Source organism: Mastigoproctus giganteus, chromosome 5, assembly GCF_048544385.1.
Source record: "Mastigoproctus giganteus isolate SK-2022 chromosome 5, ASM4854438v1, whole genome shotgun sequence".
Lineage (NCBI taxonomy): Eukaryota > Metazoa > Arthropoda > Arachnida > Uropygi > Thelyphonidae > Mastigoproctus > Mastigoproctus giganteus.
This window is the reverse complement of record NC_143579.1, coordinates 98887703-98906105: the sequence shown is the minus strand read 5'-3', so window position 1 is coordinate 98906105 and position 18403 is coordinate 98887703. Positions and strand designations below refer to the sequence as shown.

At 36.6% G+C, this 18403-nt stretch overlaps 1 protein-coding gene across 1 annotated transcript in view; it reads left to right on the top strand.

Moving 5' to 3' along the window:
- The window catches only part of LOC150085581 (venom phosphodiesterase-like), a 248321-nt gene extending 237303 nt beyond the window's left edge, over positions 1-11018 (top strand). The window contains exons 16-17 of the mRNA XM_090374609.1: positions 3515-3662; positions 10866-11018. Coding sequence (XP_090230735.1) covers positions 3515-3662; positions 10866-11018 — 301 coding nt within the window. The remainder of the gene's footprint in view (positions 1-3514; positions 3663-10865) is intronic.
- The last annotated feature ends 7385 nt before the right edge of the window (positions 11019-18403 follow it).

Sequence of the window (18403 nt, the reverse complement as noted above, 5' to 3'; positions counted from 1 at the left end):
TTGTGACACTATCCAATCAGTTCAGCACATATTAATAGACTGTCCTACATACGCAAATGAACACAAACAAGCCTTCAAAAATATTTATATGATACATCACACCATTACCCTAACGGACCTCTTGAATGATAGAGATGACTTCACAAATGTTTTCAACTTCCTTAAAGCTATTAATTTATACCACCTCCTCTAAGGAAGTAAACATAAACAGACTAATCCAACGAGGTATGAATCAGGTTAAAAGGAACAATTTAAATCCAAAGTAAACACCCCTGAAACACATCACACCATATGAACTGGTACATTATGTACCCACGTGGTCCATGCACCACTAAAATTCAGTACAAACAAACAAGTAGAAAAGGAGGTAAGCAAACCCTGAGCCATATTATGAGAGCATCCTTGGATTCAGGGGAGGTATCTATGGACTGGAGGCATGCAAATGTATCCCCCAATTAATAGGGGGAATCAAAAGGCAAAATGAGTAATTACAGACTTGTCAGCTTAACATCTGTACCAGGGAAAATAATGAAATCACTGGTTCAAGAAGTAATGCAGGACCATCTGGACAGGCATGCAATTATACTGCAATTACAGCATGGATTTGTTAAGGGGCAGTCTTGTCTAACCAATCTGATAGGTTACTAATATAGTGACCAAGCAAGTGGATGCAAAAAATAATTTTGACATCATATACTTTGATTTCAGGAAGGCTTTTGATACTGTTGCACATAAAAGACTGCTGTACAAACTGGAGCAATTTGGCATTAAGGGCAAGTTACTGCTATGGATAAACGGATGATAAAGTTTGTTGTTTGTTTGTTTTTTAGGAGCATTAGCAACTAAGGCCATATTGCTCCGGGGATATGCGGTGGTCATTCCCTGACCTTTCTACATCCTCCATATTTGGTGGTCACGGGCTTGAACCCCGGTCTAATCAAGAAGCATGTGCTACACACTGCTGCTCCTGCCCACCTGGCTATGGAGGCGGATGGTTAAGTGGAAGAAGACAGAGTGATTATCAATTGGCACTGCTCTTTGTGGAGTAATGTTATTAGTGGAGTTCCCCAGGGTTCAGTGTTGGGCCCATTATTGTTTTCAATACTTCAAATAGGATTCTGGGGTTGGGAAAGTTCTCATTCTTAATAACTGCAATGAAACACGCCAACCATCTGTGACTGAAGCTTTATTAAAATAATGGCGCCTCCGTAGCCAGGTGGGAAGGAGCAGCACTGCGTAGCACACACTTCTTGATTAGACCGGGGTTCGAACCCGTCACCACCAAATACGGAGGATGCGGAAAGGTCAGGGAATGATCACCACATATTCCGGAGCAATATGGCCTTAGTTGCTAATGCTCCTAAAAACCAAATAACAAACATTAAAATAATAATAAAATAAGACAAGGTAAAATTTGTTGTAAAAATAAAAAAAATTAAAATACACTGACTGTAAAGTTAAAAGCAATAAAAGTGATACAAACAACAACAAAGAACAGTTCTGCCTGGCACATTCCCCAGCCATTTCCAGTCTCCATGCACAGAGATCAGAAATGTGTAATGCCCATGCTACTATGGTAACACATGCTGCAAGCCATGATCCTACTGATATTATTTAAGGATGTGCTGTGACAGTTAAGTCTTAATGTTGATAAAGGAGGCAGTCACCTTTGAAAGCTATGGTTGTTTTTATCAGTTTTAATTTGAATATTTTATTTCATATATTTTAATTTTATCTGTCATTTTTATCGCTTTTAACTTTACAATCAGTGTATTTTATTTTTATGTTTTTTATTTTTACAACAAATTTTATCCTGTCTTATTTTATTATTATTTTTATAAAATTTCAGTCATAGACGTTTGGTGTGTTTCATTGCAGTTATTATGAATCGTTTTCAGTATTTATCAGTGATATTGATGAAGATATATCAGGCTTAATGTCTAAGTTTGCAGATGATACAAAGGTTGGCAGGGTGGTTAATAGCAGTCATCAGGGTGAGCCACTGCAACGAGATCTAGGAAAATTGGCTTGATGGGTTGAGAAATGGCAGTTGAAGTTTAACATTGATAAATCTAAAGTACTGCATATGGATAGCAGTAACCCCGTAGTAACTTATCAACTGTGTGGTACTACACTCAGGGTAGTGTAGAATGAAAAAGACCTGGGGGTGATTTTGCAGTCAGACAGGGAATTCTCTGGGCATGCTGCCAGGATAGCCCATGGGGTTTTGTCACTGATATACAGAAACTTTGCTAGCAGGGATAAGGAGGTGATTATCTCTTTGTATAGGACCATGGTTAGGCTGAATCTTGAGTACTGTAAACAGGTCTGGCAGCCTCACTTTAGGAAGGATGTAAATCTGCTGGAATGGGTGCAGAGAAGGGCAATCAGACTGGTGAGGATAACAAAAGGGTGCTCTTAGCTAGAAAAGCTTTAGTTTTGCAAATTACAGTGTCTTGAGACAAGGCACCTGTGAGGAGATTTGATTTGGTGTTTAAAGCCTTGAATGGATTAAGTAAGCTGAACATTAATGGCATTTTTCCACTTGCTGAGGCTGCACACATGAGGGGGCATAAATTCAAGTTGAGGAAGAATGGCTGCAAGATAGATATTTGGAAGTTTGCCTTCAGCCAGTGGGTGGTTGATTGTTGGGACAGGCTTTCATCTGTTCTTGTGGATGGGTTGAATTAATTCAAGAACTGGACAAATTCTTGCAGGGTAAGGATGGGTGAACTGTGTGTAGGGTTTTTTTTTTTTTTTTTTTTGGCTGTTGCTCTATAAGCTTGCTTTCTGGTTTCATATGCCATTACTACTACTATATATATTCCTTCACTTTACAAATGACTTTGCTTGTGTTGGGTGAGTCCAGTATGGCTAAACACTATGGGTAAACTTGTCTTCATTCCAACAAGTTTATCCACTTGTCACCTCACTTTGTGCTTCTTTTTCTTCATTAATTTCTGATATTTCCCAATCCATCAATTACATTTTAAATTCCTGGATTGGGAAATATGGGAAATTAATGAAGAAAAAGTAGCACAAAGGGAAATAATAAACAGGGTCAAGTTTATCATTTAAAACTATACACCACCAGCCTGTATCATCCATTATGACACAAAAAAAAAAAAAAAAAAAAAAAAGACCAACAGCAGAAAAATGAAACCATAAAGAAATCAAGAATAAGTAAGTAAATTTAGATAAAAAAAAAAACACACACACACACACACACACAAAATCCCATCTTAAGTCAAAATATCACTGGCCTAATGGAAATTTCTTTTATGTTGTTTTGTTTAAAAATTGAATCACCACAGTTTATGAACTGCGCAATTATAATTAACTGTTGCTTGCTTGACAAAGTACTAAAACCATAAAAAATACGTCTTTTTCATATGTTTAGAATTGTAAAAAGAAACAGAAAACCACTACTCTACATAAATTTAAGAAAATTATTTAAAGCCAACAAAAGGAATTCATATATTGATTTATTTTTGTTTTTCTCTGTTTATTTCAGGAATATGCAATTTCCAATACCATCCCATTATTTCACTATTGTAACTCGCTGTATAAAGCAAAACAGTGTAAGCAAAATATGTTCACCAGCTCAATTAGATGCTATTGCATTTCTAATACCTAATGATCCCCAGCCTAATAACTGCCAGGTAAGTTAAATTATATGAGTTGGTTCCTTTAAATTAACCTATTGCTTGAGAGAGTAAACTGCCATTCAAAATTTTAGTGTCATATCTGCATATATCAGAATGGTGAATAAACCTTGAACAATATAGTAGTTTTATTGACTTAATTATTATATTAAATTATTTTCTATAAGTAGCTTATAGACCTAGTCAAGCTCCTTGGTTTATTTTGAATTTAGATAGCATGATTTTGAAAGTTAAGTAATACTTAGTGTCAGTAGATTTACCTTCCGTAACTTGCTGACATTGTTATACGATACAACGTATATCCCAAACTAAATAGCATAAGGTTTCACGTAAAACTAGATAGCAAAACACATTGCACTGTATTAGAAATCTGTTTGCATAGTATAGTATAGTATTATCAATTAATCAGTAAAATTTATTACTCTTATTAAACTTCATTGTCAATTAAATTGTACTGTTTTAACTAAATAAATATAACAACTTATATTTTACATTAAATATAACTTGAGAGGAGATACGGAAGTCATAACGTAACTCAGAGATAATACTCGATACTGAAATATATATATACATACAGTGTTATAACTGCATTTGGATTTAAGTTTAGGGTTATATTTTTGTATTGAAAATGAAATTTTATCTGAAATTGAATCAAAATCATGACTCAGACTAGAGCAGCAAGGCAAAAGGCTTAAGCTAATGGGAGTTCTTGAGCCGAGCAGCAAAGCAAAAGGCACAAGATAATGGGTGTGCTTGAGCCGAGCAGCAAAACAAAAGGCTCAAGTTATGGGAGTGCTGTGACTCAAGGGAGAACTGAGGGGGCAGTTGTCATCTGAATCACAGCCTTTTGAAATATACTGCCTGTTTGATGTTTGTGGACAATCAGGAATGGACCATGATATTGCCAAGGGGAATGTCTTTGTATGTGCACAATCTAAGGAGTGTGAGGAAATCAGGCGCGAACTCAGCATTGTTATGGGCCTATATGAAAGCTTGAAGGATAGGGTGGAGGCCCTCAAAGGATTTTAATTGAGGGGTCCCATCAAGCTCTCAGCTACCCACATCAAAACCAGAGCTTGTAATTGAACATCGCACAACACAGCGGCAATCACCCAAAGGCAAAATGCACTGGTCCCACAGGAAGTAGCAGTTGTCAGTGACTCTATTGTGAGGGAAACATTGTGCAAAAAAGGATAGGTGGAACAAGACCAAGTATGTCTACCAGGGGCAAAGGTTGATGACGTTGTAGAGCAGATATCATCTTTTAAGGGCACAAAAGGTGATATTGTTGTACACATTGGCACTAATGATATTAAGAGTAGGAGACCTGCGAGATTGCGCCTCCGTAGCCAGGTGGGAAGGAGCAGCAGTGCGTAGCCCACGCTTCTTGATTAGACCGGGGTTCGAGCCCGTCACCACATAATACGGAGGATGCGGAAAGGTCAGGGAATGACCACCGCATATCCTTGGAGCAATATGGCCTTAGTTGCTAATGCTCCTAAAAAAAAAAACCAAATAACAAATAAATAACAAACCTGCGAGATTACTTAACAAGCACAGGTCAATTTTGAAAGAAAGTTGTGAGTTAGGATTGAATTTGAAAGTGTCTGCCATGCTACCCAGACAGGATAGGAGGGAGTATATGATGAGAGCCATGTTGATCAATTTGGCCCTGGAAAGATTGTGCCAGGCTCAAAGGGTAGAATTTTTCTCAGCCTGGTCTGTGCTTGTTAACAGGAGAGACTGCATCTACAGGGGTGGGATACACTTAAATAGAAAGGGTGCAAGAATATTTGCTGATGCTATTGACGCAGTGATAGATGTGTAAGAAAACTGCTAGCTTGGGGGGGGATACATGGACTAATAGATTAACAGTAGCTGCTGGCAGAGGTGAAAGTGATTCTTGCACTGCTTCTATTGGAATGAGCAGCAGCCAAGAAAACAAGGTGGAAGATATTTCAGAGACTCCTGGGAGTCATTGCGGAACAAATAAATACTTGAGTTGTGTTAGGGAAGCTAAGTATAGGCACAGGTGATGTATACTTGCATGTATACCAATGCTAGGAGTATGGTAAATAAATTTGATGAATTTGAGGTGTTGGTCAAAACATCAAAGGCAGATATTGTTGGGATATCAGAGATGTGGTGTCACACAAATATAAGGAATTCAGAAATGGAATTTGAGGAGAACAATGTGTACAGGAAGGATAGGGAGGAGGGGTTATGCTATTAGTTAAGAAACACAAAATCCAAGGAAGTACTTGACACAGTTCAGTGTCAAGTCAGTTTGGTGTGACATAAGCACTGGGAAAGCAAAATTGAGAGTAGGAATGTGTTATAGGCCTAATGACTCTGATGAGTATAATATACAACTGTATGGAGAAATAGAGTGGGCCAGTAAATCAGTGTCTTATAATGGGGGATTTTAATTTCCCATATATTAACTGGAATTTGTGGATTGGTCACTCACACACTAGCAAGGCTTTTGTGGATTTATTGGATGATTGTTTTATACAGCAGCATGTTTGGGAGACAACTAGAGGGAGTAATACTCTTGATCTGATTATCAATAGTGATTCTTCATGCATTAAGAATCTGCAGATAAAGGAACCACTAGGTGGCAGTGATCACAGTGTGCTGAAATGGAATATTTACTCAAAGAGGTAACTACCATCAGGCATAAAGGGAAGAGTTTTTGCTTTTGTAAAGGCGACTACGGTGGTCTCAGACAGTATTTAAATTCTGTACTGTGAGACCAACTGATGATGTTGCCAACAGCAAATTCTAAGTGGGAATCATTCAAGGAATTAATCATGGAAGCTTTTGTTGTTGGGCCCATTGTTGTTTTCTGTATTTATCATTGATGAACGTGTAGCAGGGTTCATGTCTAAGTTTGCAGATGATATGAAGAGTCATAGGGTTGTTAATGACAGTAATGATAGTACACTGCTGCAACAGGATCTGAAAAAGTTGAGCAGATAGGCTGAGAGGTGGCAACTGAAGTTTAACGTTGACAAATGTAAAGTACTGCATATGGGTAGCAGTAACCCTCAGAGTAACATATCAACTGGGTAGTACTACACCCAGTTGATATGTTAAAAGTTGAATTTTGCTCAGGGTAGTTAAAAATAACTAAATGCACAAGACGTAATATGTTGAGTTTATTATCTATATAATATCAGTATAGATACACCATAGACAACTCTTAAAAATATACGAAGTAGTTGTTATAGTAGATGGCATTTGCTCTGTTTCTCATAGCCGAGTGGGTAAAGTACCTGCCCGGCAATCCAAAGGTCGCGGGTTCGATTCCCGCCTTGGGCTTGGATCAAAGTACTGCAAAAACCTTGGGAGGTGCAATATGGCCACAGAAGCCGATGCGCCAACAACTACCAAATCAAAAAAAAAAAAAAAAAAAAAAAAAATCTGTTTCTCATATTGTGCTCTTCCTTCACAACGAGTTGCTATGATATTGCACTACCTCAAATAAGTAACGGTTCGCTAATAGAGAAGACTATTGTTACTTATTCTCAGTGAGAACCACCACCCAGACAGCACCGTTTCAAGGCTATTGGCCTATCATCAGTGGATGGGCAGGTACCCTGGTATTGCAGACATGACGACCCAGTTATGAAGATACTCAGGGTAGTGGAGAATGAAAAGGACCTGGGGGTAATTGTGCAGTCAGATATGAAGTTTTCTGAACAGTGCAGACAGGCTGCAAGAGTAGCTCATGGTGTCTTCTCAATGATATACAGGAATTTTGCTAAGAGGAATAAGGAGGTGATTATCCCCTTGTATAAGGTAATGGTCAGGCCACACCTTGAGTGTACAGGTCTGGAGGCCTCATTTTAGGAAAGATGCAGAGCTGCTGGAACGAGCACAGAGAAAAGCAACAAGATTAGTGAGTGAAACAAATGTTTGCTGTTACCAAGAAAGGCTTAAGCTCTGCAAATTGCAGCTTCTTGAGACTAGGCACCTGTGAGGTGATCTGATTGAGATGTATAGGGCCTTAAATAGTTTGAGCAAGCTCAATGCTAATGGGATTCTTTATCTTGTTCGGGTTACTCACCTGAAGGGACATAAATTGAAACTGAGGAAAGACAATTGTAGAATAGATGTGCAGAAATTTGCCTTTAGCCAGCAGGTGGTTGATAGTTGGAACAAACTTCCGTCTGTTGTAATGGAGAACAACAACTTAAATAAATTCAAGGCAGAACTAGACAAACATTTGGAGTGAATGGATGGGTGAAATGGTTAAGTTTTTTTTTTTTTTTGACTGATGCTATATAAGCTTGCTTTCTTCCACATATGCCTCTACTTATGCTAACTTCGATACCAAATTTATAGAAATGCTTTTTAAGTTCTTTAAAAAGAAAAATTAGGTTTAACATAGCAACAATTTAATATGTTTGATATAATGTAGTGATTCCTTGGAATAAGGAGTAACTAGGACCTATAACCACCAAAAGAAGGCCCCAAACAATGCACCTAGGCATGTAAGTGTTTTGTATATATGTGTGTGTGTGTATGCCGTGTAAATTTCAGTTATGGTGTAAACCACTAAAGAAGGGCTAGAAAAATAGCCCGAGATGTATGGTTAATGTATGGTTATTCTAGATGTAATGTAAATTCATTTACAGTTCCTCTAAGGTTTGCTAAATTAGAAAGCATATTACAGTGCAGTGAAGCTCTCTTTATCTTAGTTATACATACTAGCATATAACTTACAATAAAATGATGGGCAAGTATAACTGTTGGGGGTGGGAAGAACTAAAAATTTATTCTAGCTTGAATTAAAACTATCATGTTTCATTACATTTACTATTCAGAGTTTATTTTAAGTAGTGCAATATCAGAGCAGGCAGAAAATGCTCCTTGTCATTACAGAAAAAAGTCATTTTCTTTTTTTCTGTCCCTCTCCTCTATTCTAATACAGGAAGTTCCAACATAGAAATGGGTTGCTTTCCAAACGTTTGTTATAAACCAACCCAGTGTGTGTTTTTCCCCCATAGAAAAAATTTAAAATAAACAGTGGTTAGCTTTGCGGCTTGGCATGCAAATTCAATTTGCAAAGTAACAAAATGAAAGCCGCAATGAAAAATAGGAGAAAACAATACTTTTGCTGTTTTAGTACATTAAACAAAGCAAAAACTGAATAAAGAAATACAAAGTAGTATTTTTCCCTTAAATGGTGTACAGGATAGAGATTTTATTCCAGAGCCAAAAACAGTTTTATTGCTCCCTCCAGACATTTTGAAGTGACATAATTAACATTAATATGTAGATTCAAGTGCAAGATTGTCAACTTATTGATAATTTGTGGATGGAGATCTCAACAGTTTTGGTCCCATGGTTCTTACATGAAACAATAGGCTGACATAATGTACTCAATGAACACACATTAAAGAACTTTTAGATTATGTTTATAGACATGGATACAGCAACTTTCAGAAAAAAGAGAAGCAACCGCCGATCTCTAGTGTGTCATGAGCATGGACCTTCACCTTAGTGTATCATTTCTTTATTGGTCACTAAGAACATTTTTCTATTTTCAAAATCTTTTCGGCCCCACTTGAGCTCAGAGTACTGGTGCAGCTGCAACACACCATAGGGTGGTATGTCACTGCCCTCCCCCATGGTTAGTACCTATATTAGAAATAACATTTTCCAAATGCAGTGCATCTGCCTTTTATTATTTTCAATCTCCCAGTGTTTGTTCTGCCATTGTCTATCTAGTGGAAAGTTTTAGAATTGAAAATTTTTCTCCTAAGCTGCTTCTTCATCCTTTGAAATACATAGATTCCAAACTTGAAGGTAATCTGCCTGCAATTTGGTAACAGAGACCTCAGATTACAGAAACTTTAATTATCACTATTCTATGTATAAGGACTGACCAAAAAGTATCAGACTAAATCCATGGAAACCAAGATATTGTACTTGCAGGCAGTAGTAGATTTAACTGAATAATGGGCCCATGAGCTGTAATATTTTTGGGGCCTGCATGGTGTAAAAATATAAATATATTCACTTTCTGCAAGAAAAACTGATAAAAAAAAAAAAAAGAAATATGCTAATTAGTTTCGGTTGCTACCTTTCTGATTTTCTTGTAAAATTTAATGCACACGCATGCATTGTGTAATTTACCTATGCTCAGAGTTTGTTAATAGCAATATTTTGCTTGCATATTTCATAGTTGAGTCAGTCAGATTTAAAATACATTTTTACAGAAAATTTATTTTTTAAGTGAATGTCTCAATATTATTTTGTCTTGTATAATTTTGAGTCCAAAATTCTGGGGCTCTAAGCTGCCAATTATCCCACTTACGTTTACATCTAGTTTTTAGCAATGGGAAATCATTTCTCTTCCCACCCCCTTCAGCACATACTTATTTCACTTCCCTACCAGCTGGAAACACCTGTAAAAAACTCAGTTTCAGAACTGCCAAAAGCTGTTCAGCTGTATTTTGTGTCACTGTTTCCACATCTTCAAATATTTTGTCTTTCCACATTTTTTTTTCTTGGTTCAAGGGGAATTTGAAAAGGAAATAGAATAAAATCAAGCTGAATTGTATCTGGTAAAATTTTATCAATTTTCATTGGTGTCTTCACATTAAAGTCTGAATTTATAGACAAGCATAGTTTGGTTTCTTTTCCTCTGTTAGATGTGGAATGAATTTGGTTGAGATATGCCTCATTTCCAAATCTTCAGTTAAGGTAACATGATGCACTCAACCATTTTGTCTGTCTTTTATCGTTTTGCATAATTTATTTACTTTATCTATTGATTCATCATTCTTTTAGTTGAAGGGCTTATGCAATGCTCATGCATTTAACCCACTCTAAACCTCCAAAAGCTAGTTGCATCAGCTAATTAGTTCCAGTTGCCAACCTTCTGATTTTCATGTAAAATTTAATGTACACACATCCATTCTCTGCTCTCAAACATAATTGAATGCAACACATCAGAAACAACCTGACTTCAATGAGAAAAAAAAGACCTAGATATGCAGTAATCTGTCAGGAAGTATTCATTCATCAGGGTAGTGCCACCATGCAGTACAATTAAAGATATATATAGTCTTGATACTTTTTTGATCAGCCCTTGTGTGCATTGTAATAAATTGTGGGAAAGTGCACTCATTTATATATATATTTTTTATTAATATATTTCCTGATAAAGCATATTTTTTTTTATAGTCATATTCACAGTATTTGATACAACACAGTGCTACAGTACATGATGTTGAAATCCTTACCGGTCTTCAGTTTTACACATCTTTGCCTGCATATGAAGCAATTCGTTTAAGAATAAGTCAGCCTTTGGGAAAATGGAAAATAGAGGAAATCTAAAGAATCTTCGGATCTCTTTTGTGCTATTACAGTTCTGAATGGTTGATTTAGCCAAGAATTTTAAATAATATTGATTATAGCATATTCTGACTGTTAGGTATATATAATAGTATCATTGACTTGTTTATATTTATTAATAAAAATAGACCATTATAAAACACTCATTACTTTTTGAAAGAGCTGTAAAGACTGGACAAACTTGGAAAATTATTCTAAAATAAAATTTTATCATATAAATATTTTTAGCACATTTAAATTATAACTGTCGTCAGCACAGGATAATTTGACTATTTCCTAACATTTGAATGCAGTTCAAACTGAATCATATGTCTGCCTAAACAGACTAATTAAGGAAACATCGTTTTTGAGAAATATCGTAATTATAATTGTAAATTAGATGGTGAAAATATATTACTAATTTTACTTGCAAATTACCTATAAAATCTATGAAAGGGTGGTGGTGGTGGTGGTGGCTACCAACCTACATCATTTCAAGACTATTTCTGTCTAAGGTTGCTGATACTATGAACTCCTTGCAAGTGGAAAGCAATCATCATTTCTCCCCTGCAGAGGAGGACTCTAGGAATATTTGAAGCAGACTGAGATCACATACTGAGGTAGCAAGGTGGGCTGAATGTGTTGAGAAAAGTAGTATTGACACTTTAGAATAATTGGACTAAGAGAGGGCAGTTCCAACATTACTTCAAGATGATACTTTGCTTTCATAACAAGAAAGCATAATGAAATAACACATCATGACAGTTTGTAGCAGCTTTGTAAGGATTATTTTGAAGAGAATAGTTGTATTAAGACCTAATGAGAGGGTTCTACATAAGGCCAATGGTTATAAGTTCCATTTAACTCTATCCACAGGAGAGACCTATTATCATTTCTTCAGTATCAGGAAAAGAGATACCTGTGAGGGCTATTCAGTAAAGAATGATCATAATTTTTCATGAACAACCATACCGCTTGCTATTTCTAGCTGAGCTGCAGAAATTAAGACCAAACAAAGCTGCATCATATAACAACTGTGCAGTTGATAGTGTGGTCTTGACAGTTAGTTGATAAAGTTTATGCCTGTTCAGTTTCATCCACGTAACAATGTACATGACACACAGGGAAGAGTATGCTGCTCTCAGATTTTGTTTCCATAGCTAGAAAACATCAGAGGAAGCATATGAAATGTTAAAAGAGACTATAGTGAATCTACGTTTCTATAAAGCACAGATCACAATTGTTTTAGAATGTTTAAAAATAAGGTGATTCAATCACAAAAATCAGCAGTCCTGGAGCTACAACCACTGCTATCACCACAGAAACCATAAACACTGTTTCTATAATCATGAAAGAAGATCACTGTATAACAGTAAGACAACTGGCAAAGATGTTGAGAATATCAGTACGAAGCACGCATAGTATTCTCTACAACCATTTGCATGTCACGTATTTGTACACCCTGAGTTCCAAGACTACTCACACCTGAGCAACAGCAAGTTCACATGGAGATTTGTCAGAAGCTGCAATGGATTGCTACTGAAGATAATGAGGTTCTGCACTTAACAGCAGATGACACATGGCTTCATCATTTTGACCCAGGGAGTAAGCAACAGAGCTATTTGGAAAATCACCTACAACAAAAAAAAAGCAAAAGTTGTAGCTTCTACAGGAAGGGTTATGGTCATGTCTTTTTTTAACATTCAAGGAATGGTTTACCAGCATGTTGTGCCACGTCATACGACTGTTATGAGACCTTATTACAGAACTGTACTGCATACTTTGTGGGATCACATTCATTGCAAATGATCCCAGCTGCATGGGTGGGTGGATGCTGACAATGCGAGACCTCATGTCGCTCATACTGTCACCAAGTACTTAACCAGCATTAATGTTAAATGTGTTCCTCATTTGCCCTACAGCCCTGATCTCACACCTTGCAACTGTTTTATTTCCAAAGTTAAAGCAGGAGCTGCAAGAATGTTTCCAGTCCTCAGAAGAAGTTGTAATTATATTGGAAGTGATTCTCAAATGCATGTCAAAAAATGGCTTTCATCATGTTTTTGAAGAATGTCAGAAATGTTGGAATAAGTACATTTCATCAAATGGGGACTACTTTGAAAAGAACTATCAAAATATGGATGAGTAAGAAAGGTATGTTGTGAAAAAAAAATTACAATCATTCTTTATTGAACAGCTCTCATAGTATGGATTGTGCCATTATTGACTGAGACATTGAGAGCTAGCATGGGTGCAGAACAAACAGCCTCACTGGACATACCTTTCTCCTGCATGATGTTTTTTTTTTTTTTTTATCCAGGGTAAGGTAGCTGATCTGCCAGTCAACCGTCCCCTGCCCATTGATGCTGCTGACTAATGTTCACACTCTGTACCACCCAAAGGTTCAAATGAAATCCTTGAACATCAAGTATGACTTTTAGTGATGCCATTTGGCTCTTGTTTTCTGTCCATGGAACAACAGATTGAAATTCATAAGGTCTTGCAGACCACACTGGTGTGCTCCTAAAAATATTAACATTTATTAGTAGAGACAACTGTTAAAAGAACAAGTATCAGGAGAATCTTGCAGCATTTTGTGAATGATGCAGACTTTTTTGTGTATCTGCATCTATCAAAAAAAGGAACAAAAAAAAAAAAACATCCCCCAATCACTCATACTTTCCCCATTGCTTAAAAAGTAACTATCCAATTCCACTTTGAATTTTACCAATTAGTTGTTTACGTGTGAACTTCTTTCTCAGATTTGAAACCTAAAGATAATGGGAACTTATATAGGTACTGTCAAACCAAAGTAAGCATTTTTTTATATATGAATTGAAGGATTTGTTGAAGCAGTTAGAAATCTACATTAATCTGACACTTCACTGCATGCTAGCAAAACTGTTTATTATTGATCAATAATTAATAGACCACATATTGCTGGCAATCAAAAAAAATTAGTGGGTAATTACAAGAAAATTACTGATTAGTTATCATACATAATTTAAAATGTGCTATATACATAAAAAGACAGTGATATATAGCGCTAGAAAACATTAACTGTGCCCAGATAAAATTTGGATTTCATAAAATAATGGTCCACTTGTACTATTAACTGAACTATTAACTTGGCGATGTTGACTTACTTAAAGTCACTGGTGGACTGACCTGAACTGATATTGATCAGTATTTTTGCAGTTTGCCAACTTTAATGATCTATAAACACTGATATGAGAATTCTTATAGTTATGAGACAGAGCAGGCTAGGATGAGGTGGGGGGTAAGGACTGAAGACTTACAAAGCAAATTGGGAAGAATGAATAGACAGACAGGTAGTAAGGAAAACCCAGTGTTCTACAGATGATTTATCAAACATTTATAGAGATAGGGAAGTCATAATTCCGCTCTATAAGGAAATTTGGTATAACTCCAGAACATGGTGCACCCTCCAAAATGACAAGGAGAAGAGGAAAAAGGCAGTGATTAACATGCCTAACTCGCTATGGTTAGGGTGTTTATCCCACCCTTGTCGCTGTTTTAAAATTGGGACTCTTTTTTCCTATTTTAAAACAGTGGGAAGAGGAGGATAAACACCCTAAGACTGAGGTAGTCTGGAGGTACACCATAATCTGAAGTTCGGCCGGAATTTTAAAGACTGCACTTCAAATACTGTGTTCAAGTAAAGTGTAAATCAGGGGGTTCTTAACCTTTTGCTTTAATCAGGCAAAATTTTGCAGCTTACAATATGTGCAAGCACCATATATTAAAATATAATTTTTTTTGCTTAAAGATTAAAAATACATTTTTTAATTAATTTTACACATACAAGAATTATATTTCTCAATTAAAATTTTTGGTCTCTAATATTTATAACCTTATCAGTGTGAACCTTGACTTTGAAGAGATGATGCCAAATCTTTGAAATTAATTTCTCCATTATAAAGAGATAATCGCAAATTTTCTTCCAAATGTGATGCGAACAGCATTGTCCTTTTTTTTGTTTTTGATATTGTTCATTAATGAAAAAGCACATTCACACGTGTATGTTGTGTTGATCCAAACATACAAAGTACTTTGTAATAAAGGAAATTTTTTGCAGTCGAAAGAACCCCAGAATTTAAAATAGTTTTGTGTTGGAAAAGACATTCAGAGCCAAAGACGACCATATCAACAAGTTCTAACTCGGCAGCTGCTACTTCATTTTGATTGAAATTTTGTTCCAAGTTACCGATTTCAAAATTTCTGTAATTAATCGTTAATTAAAATTTTGGGAGATGCTCTTTCAAGTATTCAAATATTTCTTGGAATTGGTCACTAAGGTCTTTGATTACATTCATTACAAACAATAGGCACACTCTCCAGCAGTTTCCTCGAGACATTTTTTAAGATTAGGAAAATGAATCAAATTTCCTTTTTAAACTTGATTCTGAAACACTTGAAGTTTTTTCTCAAATGCAATAATCTCCTTGTATAAAACTACCACAAATTTATCTTTTCCCTGCAGCCTCAAATTTAACTCATTTAAATGGCTGAAGATGTCAACCATGAATGAAAGTGTAATCCTGAAATCCTCAGTAAAAATTTCATTAAAAATGTTTTCTTTATTACTTTCTATTAGAAAAGCTTTTACTTCTTCAAACACCTCCCAAATTCTGGAGAGTGCCTTTCCACAACTGAGCCAATGGACCTCTGTATGGGTAATAAGATCAGAATGTGGTGATTGAAGATCTTCCAAAAATATTTTTAGAAGTTGCTTATTTAGGGATAAAATGGTTGACGACTTTAACAATGATTTCCAGACATCCTATAATTTCTTTTTGATCTTTCATTCGTGAACATAAAGCCTCAATATAAATCAAACAGTGTAAAGTATTTTGGGTCTAATGGCACCAGCTGTTTCCCCCAGCTCCACGTTGTATACACTGTTTGTAAAACACAGTACTCGTTAGAGGCCAGAGATTTAAAAAGTATACGAGGTGTGACAATAAAGTTTCAAGAAAATTTTGCTTCTGTCAAAGTGGCCACACTGTAAACTGTTACGTCCTCCCACTGTGTAGCCTGAAACCCCCCCCCTCTACCTGCAGGCAAAGGGTAAACGTCATCAGTCATTTCAGTCATTGTACAAGTTGGTTCATGTAAAGATGTGTTTCAGTTCCATGTTACGCAAAAAATGGAACACAATTTAGAGCAAAGAGTTTGATAAAATTTTCAGTGAAAAGTGGCGAATCATCAACAGATATTTATGAAAAGTTGACCAGAGTTTATGCATATGATACCATGTCAAAACCACGTGTTTTCGATTGGGCAAAACAGTTTCGAGAAGGATGTGAATTTGTCGAAGATGCTGAGCGTTCAGGGCATCCTTCCATGACTCGACATGACGAAAACATTGTTCATGTGCGTGATCTTGTTCGAAGCAATAGGCGATTAACCACTAACCACAAGAATGATTGCCAAAAAAGTAAACATTAATTGGGAAAGTGTTAGATTAATTTTGACTTAAAATTTGTTGATGAGGAAAGTGTGTGCAAAGCTAGTACCGAAAAACCTCTCTCATGAGCAGAAAGAAATTCGGTTGCGACATTCTCAGGAGATGTTGGAAAGCATTGATGATGTTCCAGATTTGCTTTCTCGCATGATTACAGGGGATGAAAGCTGGATATTTGCTAACGACCCTGAAACAAAAAGACAAAGTCAACAATGGAAGGGAGCTTCCTCGCCAAGACCCAAAAAAGCGAGAATGTCAAAAGTGAAACCATGTTAATTTGCTTTTTTGATCTAAAAGGAATCATACACAAAGAATTCGTTCCACCTAATGAAACTGTCAATTGACAATTTTACTTTCAAGTTTTGGAGAAAGGCTTCGCAAGCGAGTCAACTGGGTTCAACTTGAAATTGCTTTGTCGTGGATTTTGCATCATGACAATGCTCCTGCACATTCTGCCATTGTAGTGAAAAAGTTTTTAACTTCAAAATCGATCACAACGTTGCAGCACCCTCAGTATTTGCCTGATTTGTCTCCTTGTGACTTCTTTTTATTTCCTCGACTAAAAGTAGTCATGAAAGGAACGCATTTTCAGTCACTTTCTGAAATTCAGAGTAATGTAATGCGGGTATTAAAACAGATACCAGGAAGTGAGTACCAGAAATGTTATGATCAGTGGATCCAATGCTGGAATGCGTGCGTACAGTCTGAAGGGGGACTACTTTGAAGGTGATAGCCTCACATCTGTATAATTTTCAAAATAAAATTTTTAAATGAATTATTCTCGAAACTTTATTGTCACACCTTGTATGAGTATTGTTCTGTAGTGTAATGTTGTGATGCATTGTATCTTCTGACCTTTTAGCCATTGGGCCCCTAATGGGATCCACTGTTGCCCACACTTTGCCACGAGGAGGCAGGTCAAGTACCCAGCAGATTATATTTCATAATCTGGAAGGCCCTGCCACCTAGTTTCCAAAGATTTCAGTGGCAAGGGCCTAATTAAAAAAAAAAAAAAAAAGGGGTAGGTGCTAGAATTTGATTTAGGCTGAAATTGTTTAATGAGAGTGAGGTTCGAATTTTGATGCTAGTAATTTGGCTGTGTTAATTTAGGGAGCATATGCTGTCATTTTAGTTAGAGGGGGAAGACTGAAGACTGGGGGAGATAGACAGAAATATGGAGACAATAGAGAAGGCGACCCCAGACAGATCAGTGGGGGCACGCCCCACCAGAGAAAGAAGGGGGCAGTGGGAAGGAGGAGACAGACTCGTCCCCTCCCCCACCCAAGGGAAGGAGTAAAGGTACCAAGCAAGTGAATCGGTACGGATTGCCAGAATGGCACTGGCAGCAATGCTACAGATGTCATGGTCAAATCAGTTAGTTCAAGTCCAGTTGCTGTTCCTGGGACTGTGTGTGGTCCCATCCAAGAGTTGTCAGATTGGTTTTTGGTCCGTTGGAACATTGCCCCATCCATGAAGTCCATTCTTGTGGCATTGCTGAGGCATCTAGGCTGTTGTGCTATCCCATACATTGGGTAGTGTATGAATCAGAGTGATAATGCACAAAATTAGGTATCCTTTCATCTCTGTTAAGATAAGCAATAAGGCCTTTGTTTTTGTTTGTACCTATCATGGAAGGCACACCCTCAGTAACAATTCATACAGGTTTACTCAGATCAGTTTTGTTAACTGTGAAGAATTTCATAAGTGCATCATATCCTTTCCATTTGTATGACCAGTAAGTGGAAAAATAGCCAAAAAATCTTCTTAACAGCTGCCATCATGTTGAATCAAACAAACAAACAAACAAACATCAGTTGACTCATTAAGTGCCAGTGAAAAAAATATACAACTTTGATTCTATCTAATAATTCATTTAATATTACATTTGCCATTTTATGAA